The sequence below is a fragment of the Microtus pennsylvanicus genome, chromosome 12 (genome assembly GCF_037038515.1).
Source record: "Microtus pennsylvanicus isolate mMicPen1 chromosome 12, mMicPen1.hap1, whole genome shotgun sequence".
NCBI classification, from domain to species: Eukaryota; Metazoa; Chordata; class Mammalia; order Rodentia; family Cricetidae; genus Microtus; species Microtus pennsylvanicus.
The window spans coordinates 81,269,528-81,287,500 of record NC_134590.1 but is presented as its reverse complement, the minus strand read 5'-3'; the positions used below and the strand labels follow the sequence as shown (position 1 = coordinate 81,287,500).

Below are 17,973 nucleotides of genomic sequence, written 5' to 3'. Positions count from 1 at the left end.
CTTCCTTTGTTAGAGAAGCAGAGATCAGGCCATCCCCAGAGAACGAGCAGGTGTGGTCATTTGAAGCATGCCTGCTTATATTATAAGCCCGCATAAGAAAAGTTGGAAAGGATCTGCTCAACAGTTTTAATGTTTCACCCTAAGTCCTATTTATTCAGCCAAGAGCTGACCGGGTTGGCAGTAAAATATCTAGGGGTCTACCCAAACCTCGAAAATCCTTGTAGGTTTTTTTTTTTCCTTCTTTCTGTTTTCTGTAGAAGGTGAATAGGTGAGCTTTGGTAATCCTTGCCTCTGGACAAGCATGGAATTTTTTGTTGTTGTTGCTCATACTTGGTACTAATAAGAGAGCTTAGCTTCCTGTCTGTTGATGAAAAGGTGACAATTTCTTTTACTTAGTTTATTATGAAATTGGAGAATTCTAAGGAAATTTTTGAGAAGCAGCAAATAAAACTTTTTCATCAATTTTTTTTTAGTTTAATTAGAGTCCAGTTACTAAAAATTGTATGAAACACTAGAGCCAACACAAAAAAGAAATTCAGACTTTTGGTTTTGTCAGTGGGGTAGGGAGAATGGTTCAGTTGTAAAATTTGTCATGGGGTAAGGACACAAATATTGTCTGATACGTTTTTTAAAGTTGGTTTTGTGAAAATATAAGAGATGCATGTTTCTCAAGCAGAAGGACTTCTCAGTGTATATTTTTCAAGTGACTGAGTGAAGCTATTTCCTGCTGTAAAAGACACCCTTGGGTGGGTGATGACCTCAGAAACTACACTGACAGTTTCTCATGTTCTAATTCACCTTCGCAAATCCACGGCACATTTTTGGCCTAAAGTAATGTCACTCTGTGACATTTGCGGCAAGAATAAAAAGGACCCCCCATAGCAACCATCTTTATTTGAGTCTTAAGATCCCAAGGCGGCTGAAAGAACAATTGAATAAAGTTGAGGGTTGGGAGGCCTGATTTTCTTGTTCTCTGTGAAATGAAACTAGGCTTTTTTTCTCCTTCCCTTTAAAAGTAGGGTTTGCTAGGGGATTGTCGCTGTGTCAGAGCTGTTGGGGTGCCGCTGCTGATCACTTTAATTACGACAGCTAAGGAGGATAAAATTAAAAGTAGCGCCATTGAAGCAGTGGAAGAAAGCTTGCCTAGATGGCGGTGAACTGTGAAATATAAAAATTGCATACCAATACATTTTTATGGAAAGGAAACAAGGAATTACATTACTTATTCTAGAAGAGTTTGTCCGGAACTCGTCAAGTTTTGCTAGGGCCTCTCTGTGTAGCAGATCATAGACCATTTCAGCACGATAAGGAAGACGGCAAACTGAAGCCTCGAGACATGCAGTGAAAGGCTGAATATTTTTCAGTTAGTGTCCAAAGTTATTAGCTCTGGCCCAGCTTCTGTGTGATACTTTCTGTCTGATTCAGCGAAGTGCAGGCTCCTTGGCCTCACCACTCTCCCAGGGGTTTCTAACTCAAGATTGGGACCCAGGTTTTAAATGAACATAAACAAATTAGTTCGCATCACCCGTCTTCCTGAGTACTTGAACAGACCGCAAAGAACAAAAACTTGTAATATCACAAAAATAATGGGGTCTCTGAAAAATGCTAGGTTATGTAATCCATTGGCTAGATCACTGCTTTGAAATTTCAATGACACTAAATTTGTTCCTTACTATGGCAGTTGTAATGTGTATGATGCTAAGCAGTGTATTAAAGTTTGATTCAGTTTCTAGCAGTCAAGGTGCCGGTAGCTATCATCCGGCACAGTGACGAGCAGAGGCAAAACATACATTGCATGAAAACACACTCGCATTTCTTCAGGTTGTCGTAGCAATACTCATGGGAAGGGAGGCCTCCCAAAATAAGCTTCCATCAGACTCTCTCTGTAGCACATTCATTGTTAAAAGGCAAGAGAAACTCTTGAGCCATTCTAACTCTGTGGACGTGGCAAGTGTCTTAGAAACAGTAAGGAAGTACTTCAGCTTACTCGGGTTTATGTAGTGAAAGTAAATGGAGTAAATGTGTCCGGCTTCCCTTTAGTGATGGGGACCTAACTTGCTGTTCCTTTGCACCTCAGAGAAAAGACCTTTTCACAAGTAAACTGATGATTTGCTTGGGACAGCAGGTCAGTCCTTGTCTTAGTTCATGTGTAGCTGGTCAAATAGACAACAAAAACACATCTCTGTGCTTAAATTTAGGCAAAACATGATCAGAGATATTACCAACATGCTTGAACCGTTTGCCCAGAATGCTTTACAAACTAACAAAGTGTTTTGGGCCCTACTCTCTGGTCATGTTGTCTTTGGACATGAACGGAATAGCCATTTTTAGTAAATATGGTAAATTTCAGAGATTTTGTTGTCATCTGTTGTTTAAATATCACCAAAAAAACTGTGTGTTTGTTGCTGGGAACTGAATGCAAGGTCTCATATACATGGGAAGTAAATGTTCAGTAACTGAGCTGGGTCTCACGATCCGACTTTTAGTGGCACTTACATATAAAAGAAATCGTTTTGTTTAGAATAAATAATCACAAAGAAACTAAAAATGTAGAACTACCAACTAAACTGATATTGTTTATGCAATCAATTGATACAACTGCAAGTTTTTCCTTCCTGACTTTGTGGGGATGGGGAGCCGTGGTGCTGGGGATTGAACCCGAGCTTTTCACAGATAGACAAATGCCTTACCACTGAGCTGCATTCCCATGACTTTCAACAATTATCTTTTATTTTCTCAGTTGGTTCTTACGGGTGAGAAAACAAACAATACAGATATGCCATCCCACTAGAGAGCTGTGGGCCCAAGCAAGGTTGCCTCTGTGGTATAGGGACATTAGTAGAAAAGTAAATTAAGGCAATCTGATAGGGAACTAGAATTCTGTCAATCAGGCTCAAGATTTTGCGCTGTGTCTATAAACTTTGTTTACTGTGGGGTTTTATGAGTTGTAACCTGCCCTTGCCGTCTGTTAATGAGGCTAAATCTTGCTACTTGAGAATTGAATTACAGCACACCTCTGGGCTAATGGTTATAAACAGAAAGTGCCATTAGGGCTGCATTCTGATTTGTTCATTTGCATTTTTCTATTGTGTTCCAAACAATAATGGGTAAATAAGTACAAACAAACAATTTACATGGAAATTGATAAAGTGCGGTGATTAGTATTTAAAGTTGTTTTTATTAATGACTGCCTACTTTAAGTCCCACTCTTAGGGAGCCCTCAGCAACATTCAGGAGGTTGTAGCTTGTGAGAAAAAAGTAGGTTCCCATTTTGTACTTGGAAAGGTAGAATCGTTTATTTTAACTCAGTGAAAATGACCAAAGACTACTTCATCTTAGTCTGAATCATCATATCCTAGCTCTGTAAGAAGTTATTATTCATGTAATGAAATTGGCTTAAATCTCATTGCCTGCGGCATATTAAATCATGGTTTTTATTAATGCTCCCACTCTCCTTAAGTTTGAAGGAGACAGGGTTGGTGAAGCTCAGCTCTCTTAGCTGGTTATGTTACTTAATCTTTTGGGATTTGTTTTGGTTTTTTTTTTAGTATTGTATTTGTTTATTGGGTTGGGACTGGGGGTTCATGCACATGCCACAGCATGCTTACGGAGGTCAAAGAGCAATAGTCAGAAAAGGCAGCGTCTCTCCACCCTGTGGATCCCAGGGATCCAGCTCAAGTGACTTGACTTGCCAAACCATCTCACCTGCCTCTTGACTCTGTGTGCTGGGTGGATTGGTTTTTAGACCAGTTATTATATAGCCCAGGCTAGCCTAGAATTTACATTAACTAAGGCTACCCTTTAATTCCTGATTCTCTTGCCTCCATCTCCCAAATTCTGGGTCTGTAGATGTGTGCCGCCACATCTGTTTTTAACGTTACGTTTTGGGGATCAGCTAGTTTAACAAGTTAAGAGCCAGGGCTGTGGAGTCAGGCAAACATGGGTTGAACTATTGGATGTTTCAGTTGAAGCCTGTTGCATTCGTTTAAAAGGGCGGGATTTAAGGATTAAATGAAATAATGATTATAAAGCACTTAGTACATGAAAACTCAGGAAATAGCAGTAATTATCACTAAAATATCATGGAGCCCCGTCTTTATTTATTCATAGTGTATATTCAGAATTCAGAAAGACTGATAATAAGTAAAAGGTTTTATATATTATTTTTATATCTTCATTCTTACCCTGCATGTTGTAGATTCCTCTGCTTACAAATGAGCTTCTTTCCAAAGGCTAAGAAAATTTCTCTTGAATATTAGACCTCTCTTTTGCTTTTTAACTGTCCTACCCCAGGAAGTTACCATCTCATCCCCCTCCTCCTCTACGGTTCTTATGTTAAAATAACGCATATTACAAGAATAGTTTGTTTGCATTATAGAATATTTAAAAGATCACTTTTGAACTAGAGTATTGCTATGTAACCCAGGCTCACCTCAAACTCCTAAATCCTCCTGCCTCTGCCTCCCAAGTGCTTCAACTGGAGCTGTAAGCGGCCTCAAGTGGCTACATCGCACATATTGAGCCCAGGGGTTTCCACCGTAACAACTTTATATTTTCTCAACAACTCTGTGTGTGTGTGTGTGTGTGTGTGTGTGTGTGTGTGTGTGTGTGTGTGTACAGACACGTGCACTTGAGCTCAGACTTGTGAAAGGTCCCCATGTTCCTTGCCAGTCCAGCCTTTTCTCTGTGAACAGTGGGATCAGATTCACCCTTCTCTGAATCATGAAGTCTCTTCCTTGATGTGTCTAAGCTAGTGTGTAATTCTGTTTGTGGAGGTTGGTTTAGGGTCTTCTCTCTTGCTGTGCTGTTTGTTCTGTTCTCTGTCCCCTGTGTTTATGGATGAAATGAAAGTTAGAGAAGCTTGTTGGGTTCACTTTAACAGTTGGTATAGAACGTTATAAGTAACGTATACACAATCATACCTAAACACACATGGTACACAGTTGACCCAGTGTTAATGACAATAAGACCAACCTCTGGATTAAAGAGCTCTAATTTCTTACTTACATATGGTCTCTCCATGTGTCTTTTTACTGTGCTCACAGTATTTGTGAATTATGATACTGTAAGTTCTATATCATATTGAACTATAGTTTCCATTCATTCAAAGATGACTTCATTGATTCAGTTCATTGTGGCCAGTGTTCTTTTTGATAGTTGGAAGTGTGTCAGTTTGCCTACTTAGAACTTCTTAGTGTGTCCCTAGGCCTACGTGACACACCCATTAATCTACTCTTACTAATTTAATGATGCCAAGATCTCTTGATTTTTAGCTAAATCAAAATAAAATATTTTTAAAGAAGTACCCAGATTTGAGTTCCTCCTGTCTGGTTTCTGCCTTGTCCACCAAGCTTGGTTGCCCCTTTTAAGTTTTCTGAATAATTTTCAACATTCACTATAATAGGTTGTGTTTGTTTGTTTGTTTGTTTTTAAGACAGGGTCTCTTTGTATAGCCCTGCCTGTCCTGGAGATCTATGTAGACCAGGCTAGCCTTGAACTCACAGAAATTTTCTTGTCTATCTGAGTGCTGGGCTTAAAGGTGAACACCACCACACCCAGCTGTACTTTTGTCTTGAAGGCCTTAGATGTTCGTGATCCACTGGTGTTCTTTTTCTCTTCTCCCACAACTCCCCCTTACATAATTATAGATATTCTCCAGGTTTAGCGGCAGCCTCCTTATTTCTCTTCAGGTGTCCATGTATTCATCCTTCACCACTGTAACCATGGCTTTCCGTCTCTGGAGCATCAGACCCACTGCTAAGACCTTTACTCAGAAAGTCCTGCTCAAACCCGCTCTGTCTTCCCTGAAACACTGGCTCTTTATGATTTCTCTTAGTTTTATATTTTTATTATAAGTCCATAGTTATTGTACATATTCAGTTTTAAACTTCTGGATCCACATCTCTAACCAAAAATTGGTACGGAAATCAATTCTGTCTCAAATATGTTTCTTGTATTTCTCTTTTCTGTTCCTTTTAGCACTTACTCTTCCTGAATGTCGCTATAACGCCATTGGGCTGTTCATAAGTCTACTAATTCACGACTTTCTGGTTCTTCTGTGTTAATCTATAGTACATACTGTTGCTAGATTAATCTTTAATTTCCTAAGCTTTAAAAAAATGAAAACAAACAACATAAAAAAGCCAGCACTCCAAACCACCTTGATTGAGTGGTTCCTGCTGCTACAGTGTGTTTTTCCCTCGTAGGCTTTGTCATCTTAGAACTGTGTTGTTCTTACCTCCTATTCCCACATGCAGTGATTGCCATAACCAGACATTAATCTCTGTCAGTTCAGATTCCACTCATTCTTCAGGTGCGATGCAAGAGCCATGATTCCTTCTGTCTGCCCCCCAGCCAAAATTATTGCTTCAAAGTTATACTGAAGTTATTACTTTAAAAAATCTTTACATGTGTGTCTTACTTTTGTCTTCCCCCTGCTTCAGAAAATGCTATGACTAAAGTGACTCAAAGGAGAAAGGGTTTGTCTCGGTGCACAGTTAAAATGTAGTTCACCACAGTGGGAAAACCCAGGCCACAGGAGGAGCATACAGTAGCTGGTCACAGGGCAGCCTTGAGGCAGAAGAGAACAATGGGTGAATGCTTGCTGTTCCTCTCCCCTTCTTCACTTCCATAGTCCAGGTCCTAGCCAGGGAGTGAATGGTACCATCCACAGCGGGTGGCTCTTCTAACTTCAGCTAGTGCACTCAGAATAATCTCCTGGGAATGCCCAGAGGCTCCTCTCCCTGGTGGCTCTAGGTTCTGTGAAGGTGACAGGTAATACCAGTCATCACTCACATGTGCAGGACACTCTACCCACCAGTGCAGGGAATGCGGCGGTGTCAGCCCAGGCTTAGTAGGTCGAAGCTAGATCTTGACAAATGAGTAAAGTTAAATAATATGAGAGAACCATGGTCCAGAAAAGGAAATGATGTATTCAAACCACAGGCGCATGTGATATATAGGTTTATGTAAGCAATTTGATGTGGACAGATGTTTTATGGAGGTTAGGAAATGTTAGAGAACAGAGCCTCCAAATATGCTAGAGCCAGATTATTGTAGGGTTCGCCTTATGTTATAAACTTTCAAGTTTACAAAGCAGTTTCCCATTGTATTGGCACCTCTCTCTCCCTCATTCTCCCTCTCTCTGTCTCTCTCACGCACTCTCGCTCTCTTTCTGTGTGTGTGTGTGTGTTTACATGAACACTGAATGTATATGTCTTGTATGTGCACACAGAGGCCAGAGAAGGCATCGGGTATCTTATTCTATCATTCTCCACCTTAGAACCTGGGCCTAGAAAGCCCCAGCAATTCTCTTGTCTCGGTGCTGGGGTTGCAGACTGTACCTTACTTGTTACATGGGTGCTGGGATCCACTCTCAGTCCCCTAGTAGCATAGGGTTTTCTCTTAACTGCTGATCCATCCCTTGAGTCCCTGCTTACAGTTCTTAATAACCCCTTTTAAGTACTCAGCAGCTGTCCTACATATTTGTTGTAAGCTTTAGTAATTTTAAATTCAAAAACTTTATTAGGCTTTATTGTTAGTTTTTTCTTATTGTTCATGTAAGAGGAGATGTAGCAAAAAAGAATTTCACATCACCATTATGTGGTTGTTGGCAGTTTTTAAGTTGGAACTGCTAACTGATCTACTGTCTTCACTCTTACTATATGGAAGAAATACCACTCCTCTATTTGATCAATATCATGTAGCCGTATTTTACAGTATCAAGGCGTCTTATAGATAGTGCTCAGTACCCTTATTAGAAAATAGCAAGTTAAATATTATTTGAAAAGCACAATTAATTAAAAGTCTATTCTGATTCTTGTGACTTCCTTCTCTAAGTCTGTTCTTTTATTAATAATTTCTGCCTTTTCTTTAATAACATGTATTGCCAAACATTCTTTAATTTAAATTTGTGATGGCCGTTTTAATACAGTGCTTTGTAAATGTTTTAAAGAGCTGGCGCTAAGGTGTCTTAAGAGCGGTGTGGCATCCCGCTGATGCAGAGCATGCTGTTTATAATGTGGGCCAAGCACCATGCTGTAACCGGCTCCTATCACGATGATCAGATTGAAAATGAAATTGCATTTCTGTCAATTACTGAGCTGGCAACTGTTCAATATATCTTAGCAGCAAGATGAAGAGAGACGTCGGCAGCTGAGAGAGAGGGCTCGTCAGCTAATAGCAGAAGCTCGATGCGGAGTGAAGATGTCAGAACTTCCCAGCTATGGTGAAATGGCTGCAGAAAAGTTGAAAGAAAGGTCAAAGGCATCTGGAGGTGAGCTAAAGAATTTTGTAGAATATTCTACAGAGAACCCAAAAATCTTCAGTGGACCTTTTAGCACTTCTTATTCTTACTTCAAAATGTTACATGAAAACCATAAACTTTCTAGCCTCTTGATACTTTTTTTAAGCTAAAGAAAGAGAACTGTTAGTATTTCCAAGTTAACTTTTTGCCCTAATTTTTAATACAAGCATCATTCTTTAGCTTGGATATGGGGACACAAGCCTGTAATCCTGGCACTTAGGATGCTGAGGTGGTTTCAAGCTTGAGGCTGGTCTTGGCTGTATAGTAAGACCCTGCCTCCAAATCCAAAGGGAGAGTGAATAGGAAAGGGGAAGAGAGGAGGAGGAGATGACACTTTTTTAGCAGAAACTGTATACAGAATGTGGTTTGTGATATCCTTTGGTGTCTCACCGTTGGACGAGTAGGTGAAATGCAGTCGCATCCTTCACGTCTAGACTGTGGGACTTGCCAGGGCTGAGCTTTTCCATGGGAAACTTTGCTTGGGTTATGCTGGAGATTGAGCCCAGGGTCTAGTGCATGTTAACTGTGCATTTTGCCACTAAACATCACCACCAGCTCTAGGACTTTCCCTTCGAATGAGACCTCATGATATTTTGTGCTCATGAGATGCTCAGCTGGTAAAAGCACTTTGCACCGTGCCTTCCGTCCTACACTCAATCCTTGCCATGTCCATGGCCTAAGGAAAGAATCAATCTCTACCCTTTGACCTATGACCTCCACTTGTGAGCTCTGTTATAGTCATCCTCCTCCCCAGCAGTGGAAGGAAAAACTAAGAGCATCAGGCCTCGGCCACATGGGACTCGTATAGCGCAATGTGTAAAAGTGTTGCAGTGTTCCATAGCGGTTTCCTTTAGGTCATTTCTACTGTCCTTCCTCTGAGAAGAATATCTTCAGTATTTGCAGCTAAGCTTAATATTGAGACATGGAGCAGATGAATAAAAAGAATTTTAATTTTGCCTCCCAGTACTCAGTTTGGCCATCCTCGATTTGAAACTGCACAATTGCTGGAAGTATATTCAAGAAGCCTGTGAGCTTTTTATTTTAGACTCATAACCTATCTATCGAATAGAACATATCAGGTACTTGTCCTTAGTCCATCTTAGAATACTATTATTACCCTGAAGATTAGGCAAATAAGGACTTGAATAAAACCATAGAGAGCTGAAACAAAAGAAAGCTCCCTCCAGTTCAATGGTGAGTTGATTCAAAGTAAACTAAAACTTGCTGCCTTGAGTTTTAATTGATTCCTTATATTAAATTACAGTTATAAGATGACAGTGTCATGGAGACTAGGGAATAAAGTTGTAGTTAGTACAGTTAATGGCATAGGGTATATTGGCTGGCTACGCATTAAGTGATAGATACCTCTGTGATACAAGTCAAGTTGAGGTTCAGATGTAGTTCAGTGGTAGAGTATTTGCCTACCACAGATCATTGTTCAGTCATTGTTACTAACACACACAGGCACACACATACAGAATAAATAATTTGTCGAAGGCTGTAGACCCTCTCCTCAGGTGAAATATTAAAGAGAAAAATACAACCAAGTTGCAAGTGTATATCAAGGCTAGACTAGACCAAGAAACCTTTTCAGAGTTGCAGCCCATGACTGGAGCTCTTCTTACAGTGGGGGAAAGCAAAGACCTGGATGTGACATCATTTGACAGTCAAGGTAAATAAAAGAGCAGGAGCTAAGGTTGGGGTTGTTTGGTGGCACAGTGGAATTTTCCCTTACACCCAATCATCTCCTTAGCCTGTCTTCCCCAGTGAGTCCATCTGCTAGTCTCCATTCCGAATGAAAATGTCATGGATAGGAAATCCTGCTTGCCAGTGCCTGCCTGGCTTCTTTCACTTAACATGCTGATCCCATTTCCACTCTTGCTTTACGACTCTCTACATGAGCATTTACTTTAACTACTCATGGATGGATGCCTTGACCCTATAACTTGGCGGTTTGTGATTATTACTACAGAAACCATTCAAGTGCAGATGAAAAACAAAAAGGTTGACCTAAGGCAAGTAGAACAGGCCTATTATCTGTCCTCAGGTGAGTCTTGGTCTATATCCATAGAGGAGCAGGTGTGACATTGTCTTCCCCAACCTCAGCACCCTGCACGGATCTCCTGTCTAAGCTGTAGTAATCAAGGCTGTGAGCAGGAGAAAGACCTTTAGGAAAGGTAGAGTGAAGGTCTTCCTGAAATTCAAACATGCATACATACACACACCCATGCATACATACGCACTTGCCTTTCTGGCAGCTCTAGCCACTTATCTAAGCCAGAATTCAGCAAGCATCTTAATGTGGGCCAGAGTAAATAATTTACACTTGCAGACCACCGGATCTCTGCCACAGCTGCTCGACTCGGCCTGTGTAGTCTGAAAGCAGCCTTGAATTATATTTGAATGAATGGGCATAGCCCCTCAAAAGCAGTGGGATGAATTCTGCCCATGTCTGGTAGTTTGCTGGCCCTCATATAGCATCTCCAAAGTTCACATGGATTCATAGGAATCCAGTTCCTGTTATAACTTGGGATAGTGTGAATCACTAAGTGTATTGGGCCAAAATAAAATCTTAAAGATTTCAATGATTATTTTCATCTTCTACTAGGACTATCTATAATATTTATATTGTATTTCCTATCCTTTTTTTCCTGAGACAGTGTTTCTCTGTGCATTTTTGACTGTGCTAGAACTCACTCTGTAGGCTGCCTGAACTCACAGAGATCCGCCTGCCTCTGCCTCCTGAGTGCTGGGATTAAAGGTGTGTGCCACCATGCCCAGGGCATTTCTGATAGAAAGTTCTGAATTTTATGGAGACCTTGTTTGAGAATATTTTTTAAAAAGGTGAGAAACTTCTTTCTGAATCTATTTTTCTGAATGTATTTTTTAATGATGACCTTGGATTCTTTTATCATCAGATATCCTGGGTTCCACTCGCCTATAAAAAAGAGCGTAGGGCTGGCTCAGTTGCTGTGCTGTAGTGGTGCACACTGCCAGGTTATGCAATGTCAGCCCGTACCCTCGTCACATCCTATTGCATAGCTGGTATCTCATGTCCTGCACATGGAACACAGAGCACAGACCACTCTGGTCTCTCTTTCATAGTTATGTACTGGATCTCTCCTTTTGGTTGTACTCACTAGCTTTTCCATGGTTAGCCATGAAGACTGTAGTGATTGATGTGTGTAGATACTTAGATGTGGATGTGGTATCTTTCAGTACACATATGCATGTGCACACACACACACATAAACATGTACCTGAGTTCTGCTCCAATGCATTTAAAGTATTCTCACAGGTTGCTGAGATGTGCTGAGAATTTAACGTGCATTTCAAAACTGGTTAGTGACTAGCAAGTAAAACCTCATTCATAGGGTGAGCTGATAGAAAATCGGTTTTTAGTTTAGTCTTCCCAAACAGTAATCATTTTATGTAAGTCTAGCAATACTGAGTTAATCCATCTAGATATTATTGATGAGTGGTAATATAAGTGGAGGATTCATTTTTTCTGGAAAGAATATAAATGGCTCCCATTTAACATGACACAGGACTTTGTGCTCTTCACCACTTTCCAAAGCAAAACCATTGTTTAAGATTGATTGAAGTGCTTGCCTCGCCTCTTACCCCTTCCCCATAGCTCAGATTCCAGTCAGTTTCAAACCTTGTTACAGTTCTTTTAAGTTAGGCTTTCCGTCTTCAGGTGATAACAGTTTCCAACCCAGATTGCTCACCTCCAGCTTTTCTGTTCTCTAGTACAACAGCTGGGTCAGCAGTTTGGCACAGATGATGCCCTTGCCTGCCCAGCGCCCTCTGACCCGCAGGCCCTCCGGTGCTTACATTTTTTTCACGTAAAGATATGAAAGTGTAATCAAGAGCAGTAGTGTAGGAGTCATATTGAAGCCTAAAGTGCTGTTATTGCTGCCTGAGAACTGCACACAACTCAGTTACAATCAGATATTTCCACTGAAAACTACGTACTCTTGTGAAACACCACCCTCTCTTCATCTCCACCCACATTTAGACGGCCATTCCGCCCCTCTGGGTTCTGGGTTCACTCCAGTCCTGCCCTTCAAGCCTTACCTTCTGTTATTTCCCTTCAAGTATGCCTCAGCAAACTGGACAGAGCAGACCCTAGCGTTCCTCCTTCCTGCCTGTAATGCCTTCCCCTCAGTCGACCTAACTTAGGTGTTCCTACTTCCAAGAAAGAAATCCTGATGTCACTGTCAGAGTAATCTTTGTGTCTTTGGAATTGCTCTGTACCTTCTTTTTTATCCCATAACTCTGGTCCTACCTGGTATTATAGTCACTTTAATGTGTTTGAGTAGAATAGATGTCTTTAAAAACATCTCTCCCAGCATCTAGCACAGTGTTTTGCAAGTTATCTAACAGAACCCTGTAGACCTCAGCCCTGCTAATGCTGCGACCCTTTAATACAGTTCCTCGTGTTGTGGTGGCCTCACCATTAAACTGTTTTCATTGCTACTTCATAACTGTAATTTTGCTACTGTTATGAATCGTAATGTAAATATCTAATATGCAGGATATCTGATACGTGACCCTCCCCCCCCCAAGAACCACTAAATGTAGTGGGTTTTTTTTTTGTTTGTTTGTTTGTTTGTTTTTGGTTTGTTTTGTTTTTTTGGAGTAAAAGAATGAATACTGAATTTTGTACTTTGGCTCTAGATTAATTGTGGTTAGTAATCAATGGTGACTGATTGACAGCAGCCAAGTGTAACTGGCTCTCCTGAAATCATTCATAGTTAATGTCTCTGGCACAGATCACTGCAGAAAAGTGTTTGACTACTTTTTTAGCACTTGGAAGTATTTGCTAATTCATTTGCTAAGCTACAGAATTATTTGGAGAAGTTTTAAGGACCGTGAAGTGAAGGTGTTCACCTTCAGGAAACGGGTGAAATAGCTGTGTTGATCAGAAAAGAGCTCTCAGCTGACCGTGCTTAGGGAATATAGCCACACACGTAATGCTTTAGCTTCTGCTCCAGCAGCAATTTCTGTATCCACCATTTCCCACCTGCCAGGCAGAGGCTCTTCCCCATCTTTTTTCTTTGTTGTTTTCTTCTTATAACTGGCTTACACAGAGTATGGGAAGTCTGTTAAGTGTTAACTGTATTAGAACTCCTGGTGGCTACTTAGAAAGCCAAAAATCAAACAAGGATGTGTTTGTGTATTATATGTATTACATATAATGCATTCTACATATAATGTGTATGTGTAATAAATGATAAAAATGAAACAGAGTTTTGGATGCTTTTTCACTAAGTCAACTTTATTTCCATATGTTATTGTATTAGAGATTATTAAGTAGGTTATACAATAAAACACAATGACTTAATGAGTTCAGTGATTCAGAGACAGTGGGTGGCAAATTGTCAAAACTTCTACATTTGCTTTAATGTGATAATTCAGCTTTGACATAGGAATGTAAAATATAACTGTTAAACCAACAGTGGAAAAGTGACTTGAACTGAGTTCTTAATTTGCTTATCTTTGTCATTCTTCAGTTTGAGAAGCTGTCATTGAAATATTGGTTTTTCTCCTTTAGGGTTGAGGACAAAGGGTATAAGATATAAATGATATACTAACATTATTGCTACATGTTCTTACAGATGAAAATGATAATATTGAGATAGATACTAACGAGGACACTCCTGAAGGCTTTGTGGTAGGAGGTGGAGATGAACTTACTAATATAGAAAGTGACCTTGATACTCCCGGTAATTTCAAATTATAAATGTTTTGTGTCCTATTGCATGGCAAAATTTATGATTATATTTTTATATCTCATCGATAATAATTTATTTTGTAGTCTCTTTACATCGTATGCCCTCACGCATTATTTAGTCAAATCCACCTTCCATTAATTTTTATGTTATTTTGGTTTTGGTTGAATTTAGTTGGATGTTCGGATAGCTTAATGTCGGTATAGTAAATTGTGACATAGGCTCTAAGTTTCAGTTGATAGGCATTCGGTAAGTGGCTCCTCACTGCTTCAGGACAGTGATTGCTATCGTATACCACATGCGGAATAGCTGTGGGATAGTTCAGATCTAAAGACTCTACTCAGAATTAGTAACGGCAGCACGAGGTATGTTGGTACAGAAGGCTAAGGTAGGAGGATAGTGAGTGCGTTCCAGGCCAGCCTGGACTACATAGCAAATCTGAGGCCAACCTGGGCTTTAATGTGAGATTTTTCTCTCAAAATAGATAGTCTTAATTGTATTACTTTGCAAATTTCTTGCTTACTCTAAATATTATCACTGTTTTACATTGGCTGAACAATTGATTACAGTAGGCACTTTGAAAGCTCCTTGTATAGACTACAGTTAGATTAATGTCCCGTCTTCCATGAGTCACACAGCAGTTCCGCTTTACTCTGCTGTGAACTATAAAGAGGCTTCCTTCAGTGTGTGTTCTGTAGGCCTTACCTTCAGAATAGCAGCAGATAGCAATCCAGAGTTGTATATACCTAAGTGGCTTCAGCCATGTCTCTCAAGTTACAGCAGTAAAGACTCCGGCATTCTCTCTAAACATGAAGATAAGTGCCCTGTCCTGCACCGTCAGTGGGGTGACAGCAGCCCTCTTCGGAACCTTTGGCATGTCCTTGCACCTGACCGCTCTTTGACTTCTCCAGGAAACAGCCGTGCAGGGAAGGAGTGCCTGAGAAAACTCGGGGCTTTTGTCAGTACCTCCCTTGTGACTCAGTGTTAAGATACACTCTTACTGTATAGCAGCCAGAGACCAGTATAGTTCAAGAAAATTCTGATATTTAAGGAAACCATTTTTAATGTTTAGCTCAATATTAAACTACCCTTTTAGTTTTTTTTTTATTTTTGTTTGTTTTATGTGTATGGGTCTCACAGGTATGTCTGTGTACCATGTTCTGTGGTAGTGCTTTGGAAGCCCAAAGGAGGCATCAGATCCCCTGGAACTGGGATTACATCCAATTATGTGCCTCCATGTGGGTGCTTGGAATCGAACCTGGGTTTTCTATAAGAGCAGCCAGTGCTTTTAACCACTGAGCCATCTCTCCAGCTTCTTTCTTAAAATTGTAGAATTTGTCTTTAGTTTTCCCCAAGAAAATATTCTTATTGTTGCCTACCTGTCCTTCCTTTACAATTGCAGAATTCTTTCTTAGAAACTGAGCAGGGGAGGAGAGAAAGCAGAGGGAGGGAAGAGAAGTCTCAATAACCTTTTACTGTTGAGGACTTGAAGATTGACTTCTAATTATGTAATTATAAAATTAGTAAAGTCAGCAATGTGTATCTCCTTTTAAAGTAAATTGGAAAGTTAGGGGAAAGTAGCCATTTCTTAGGTAATGTGGAGAAACTAGCTACCATAACTTTTGTGGGATAGTTTTAAAATCTGGCTAATTTTAATCATGGCAAGCTTGACTCTTACACTTGGGAAAAAATATCTCTCTGAGATGGGGAGATAGTTTGTTCAAGAAAGTGCTTGTGATACAATCATGAGCCTCTTAAGTTCTGATCTCTTCCAGATGTGGAAGCCCCTTTCTGGAAGTCCAGCACAGACAGGGAGCTGCAGGCAGGTCCCTGGAGCTTGCTGGCCAGCCAGACTAGCCCAAGGATTGAGTGCCGGGTTCATGGAGTGAGAGACAATCTCGACAATATCAGATGCTACTAAGGAAGACATCCAGTGTTGGTGTCTAGCACACAAGCAAGTCCACACATGTGCACACACACACACACACACACACACACACACACATTGCACGCGTACACAACACACACAAAGAAGTAACTAATAAAAAGGAAAACTACGAAAATTCACCTAAAGAAAAGCATGCCTCCATCTCCTGTTTGGGGTTTCTAGGGATCTTTGTTTTGTTCTATTTGAGCCAGACTCTCACTGTAGCTCAGGCTGGCCGGGAACTCCCAGTGTTAGCCTAGTCTACCTGGTGGCTCTGGTAATCTGCCTGCTTCAGCCTTCCAGCTGCTAGGATTATAGCATAGCCCAGCTTTTTCCACAGCCGACACGGCTCTTCAGCGTGCGACAAGGGGAGGCTTTGCAGTCCATAGCTGTTGTTATGATAATAAAAAATAGGAATACAAGCTGGAATCTGGAAGCACACAAAAAATAATATAATTTTTGTCCTGCTTTATTTTCTCCAAAATTCCTTTTTTAATATGTGTATAAAAGTCATAATGTTTTAATAATAAATTGTTCAATCTTTATCTTGGTTTGACCATAGTTCATCAGATATTGTTTAAAAAAGAAGCCTGGCAGTATAAACTGAAAAATTTGCATGAAAGCAATGATAATGACATTTAATAAGAATATTATAATTAGAAAAGTTATTAATCTTTGTGAAAAATACCATTCTCCAAAAGTTGGCATGCCTTTTACAGCCATTTTATTTTTTAAAAAAATCACTTTGTGTTTGATTTTTAAGTAGAAATATTTGTTTCAACTCATTTTTGAACCACTTTATTATTAGAGGTTAATGTACTTGGTAAAAATAATTTGAAACTGTTTCTTTGAAAAGTTATAGCCATAGTTTGGTTGCCTTCCATTCCTATCTATTTTTAACACATTCTAAAATCATGATAATCTTTATTATATTTCTGCTATTTGAGTAGAAAGTATTTGCAAACATATGCTATTTTGATGCTGGGTATATATGTACACATGGATTCTGATACTGTGTATGTTACCAAGATCATATTAATACCATGTTTCAAGATGCTATTGCATGTGTAAATTTAACATACTAAAGTAATTAAAATGGTAGAGTAATATAATTTAAATATAAGTGTCAGGGTTTGTTAGTGGCAGGCACCTGTAATCCCAGCACTTGGGAGGCAGAGGCAGGAGGATCACTCCAAATTCAGACCCAGCCTTTTCTACATAGTGAGTTCCAAGCTAGCCAGGAATACAGAGAAATTCCAATCTCAAAAAAAGTAAACAAAGAAAGCATCTCTTTATTATCTAGTTTTTTGTTTTATTGTGTACTATATATATAGTTATATCTATGTATATGATGTATTTCTGTTTTTCAGGTAATCGTAATAAATAATACCTATAGCATAACTTCATTATCTTTAAGCATGTTGACATATTTTTAAGGGATTAACCCTGAAGGTGAAATATAGCAAAAGAATCCTCTATGTGTCTAGTCTGATGTGTTGTCTTAGCCCCAGTGTCTTTTGAAATTTAATATTACTCTTATGATGTCACTTAAAATTAATGGCCTGTGCATCTCAGTCCTCTTATCTGTCACTCATGGTATTTGCATGTTCAACAGAACAAAATAGTAAATTGGTGGACTTGAAGCTGAGGAAGCTCTTGGAAGCCCAGCCACAGGTGGCAAACTCGCTCTCCAGTGCTTCCCAGAAAGCTGCAACTGATATCTCAGAGCAAAAGGTAAGTCTTGCTAACCTAGCAGTTGCCTTAGCTGCTTCACCCTAGAGAGCTGCTGTTTCATCTGCCTCAAGCAGTTCCAGGGCATGCGAAACTGTTCTTGAACTCTGATTTTGCTAAGAGGAATAGTGCCAAGAGAATTCTAGAATGGTTTTCTGTCTAAATCTTTCACCCATGCAAATGAGCAGTTGGTGTTATTTCTAAGACTCTGTGATACCTGAACATAGTAACGGGATTGAATATAGCATTTAAAGCGGTGTGTATGAAATTTG

General features: G+C 39.8%; 1 protein-coding gene across 12 annotated transcripts in view; it reads left to right on the top strand.

Annotated features, from left to right (window-relative positions):
* Ehbp1 (EH domain binding protein 1) overlaps positions 1-17,973 on the top strand; it is a 255,213-nt gene that overhangs the window by 192,956 nt on the left and 44,284 nt on the right. For 6 of the 12 annotated variants that reach the window (XM_075944470.1, XM_075944467.1, XM_075944464.1 and 3 more), the window contains exons 15-16: positions 8,128-8,275; positions 17,586-17,704. In XM_075944470.1, coding sequence (XP_075800585.1) covers positions 8,128-8,275; positions 17,586-17,704 — 267 coding nt within the window. Of the gene's footprint in view, positions 1-8,127; positions 8,276-13,929; positions 14,038-17,585; positions 17,705-17,973 lie in introns of all 12 variants that reach the window. The other 6 variants (XM_075944462.1, XM_075944460.1, XM_075944461.1 and 3 more) reach the window with 3 other exon arrangements.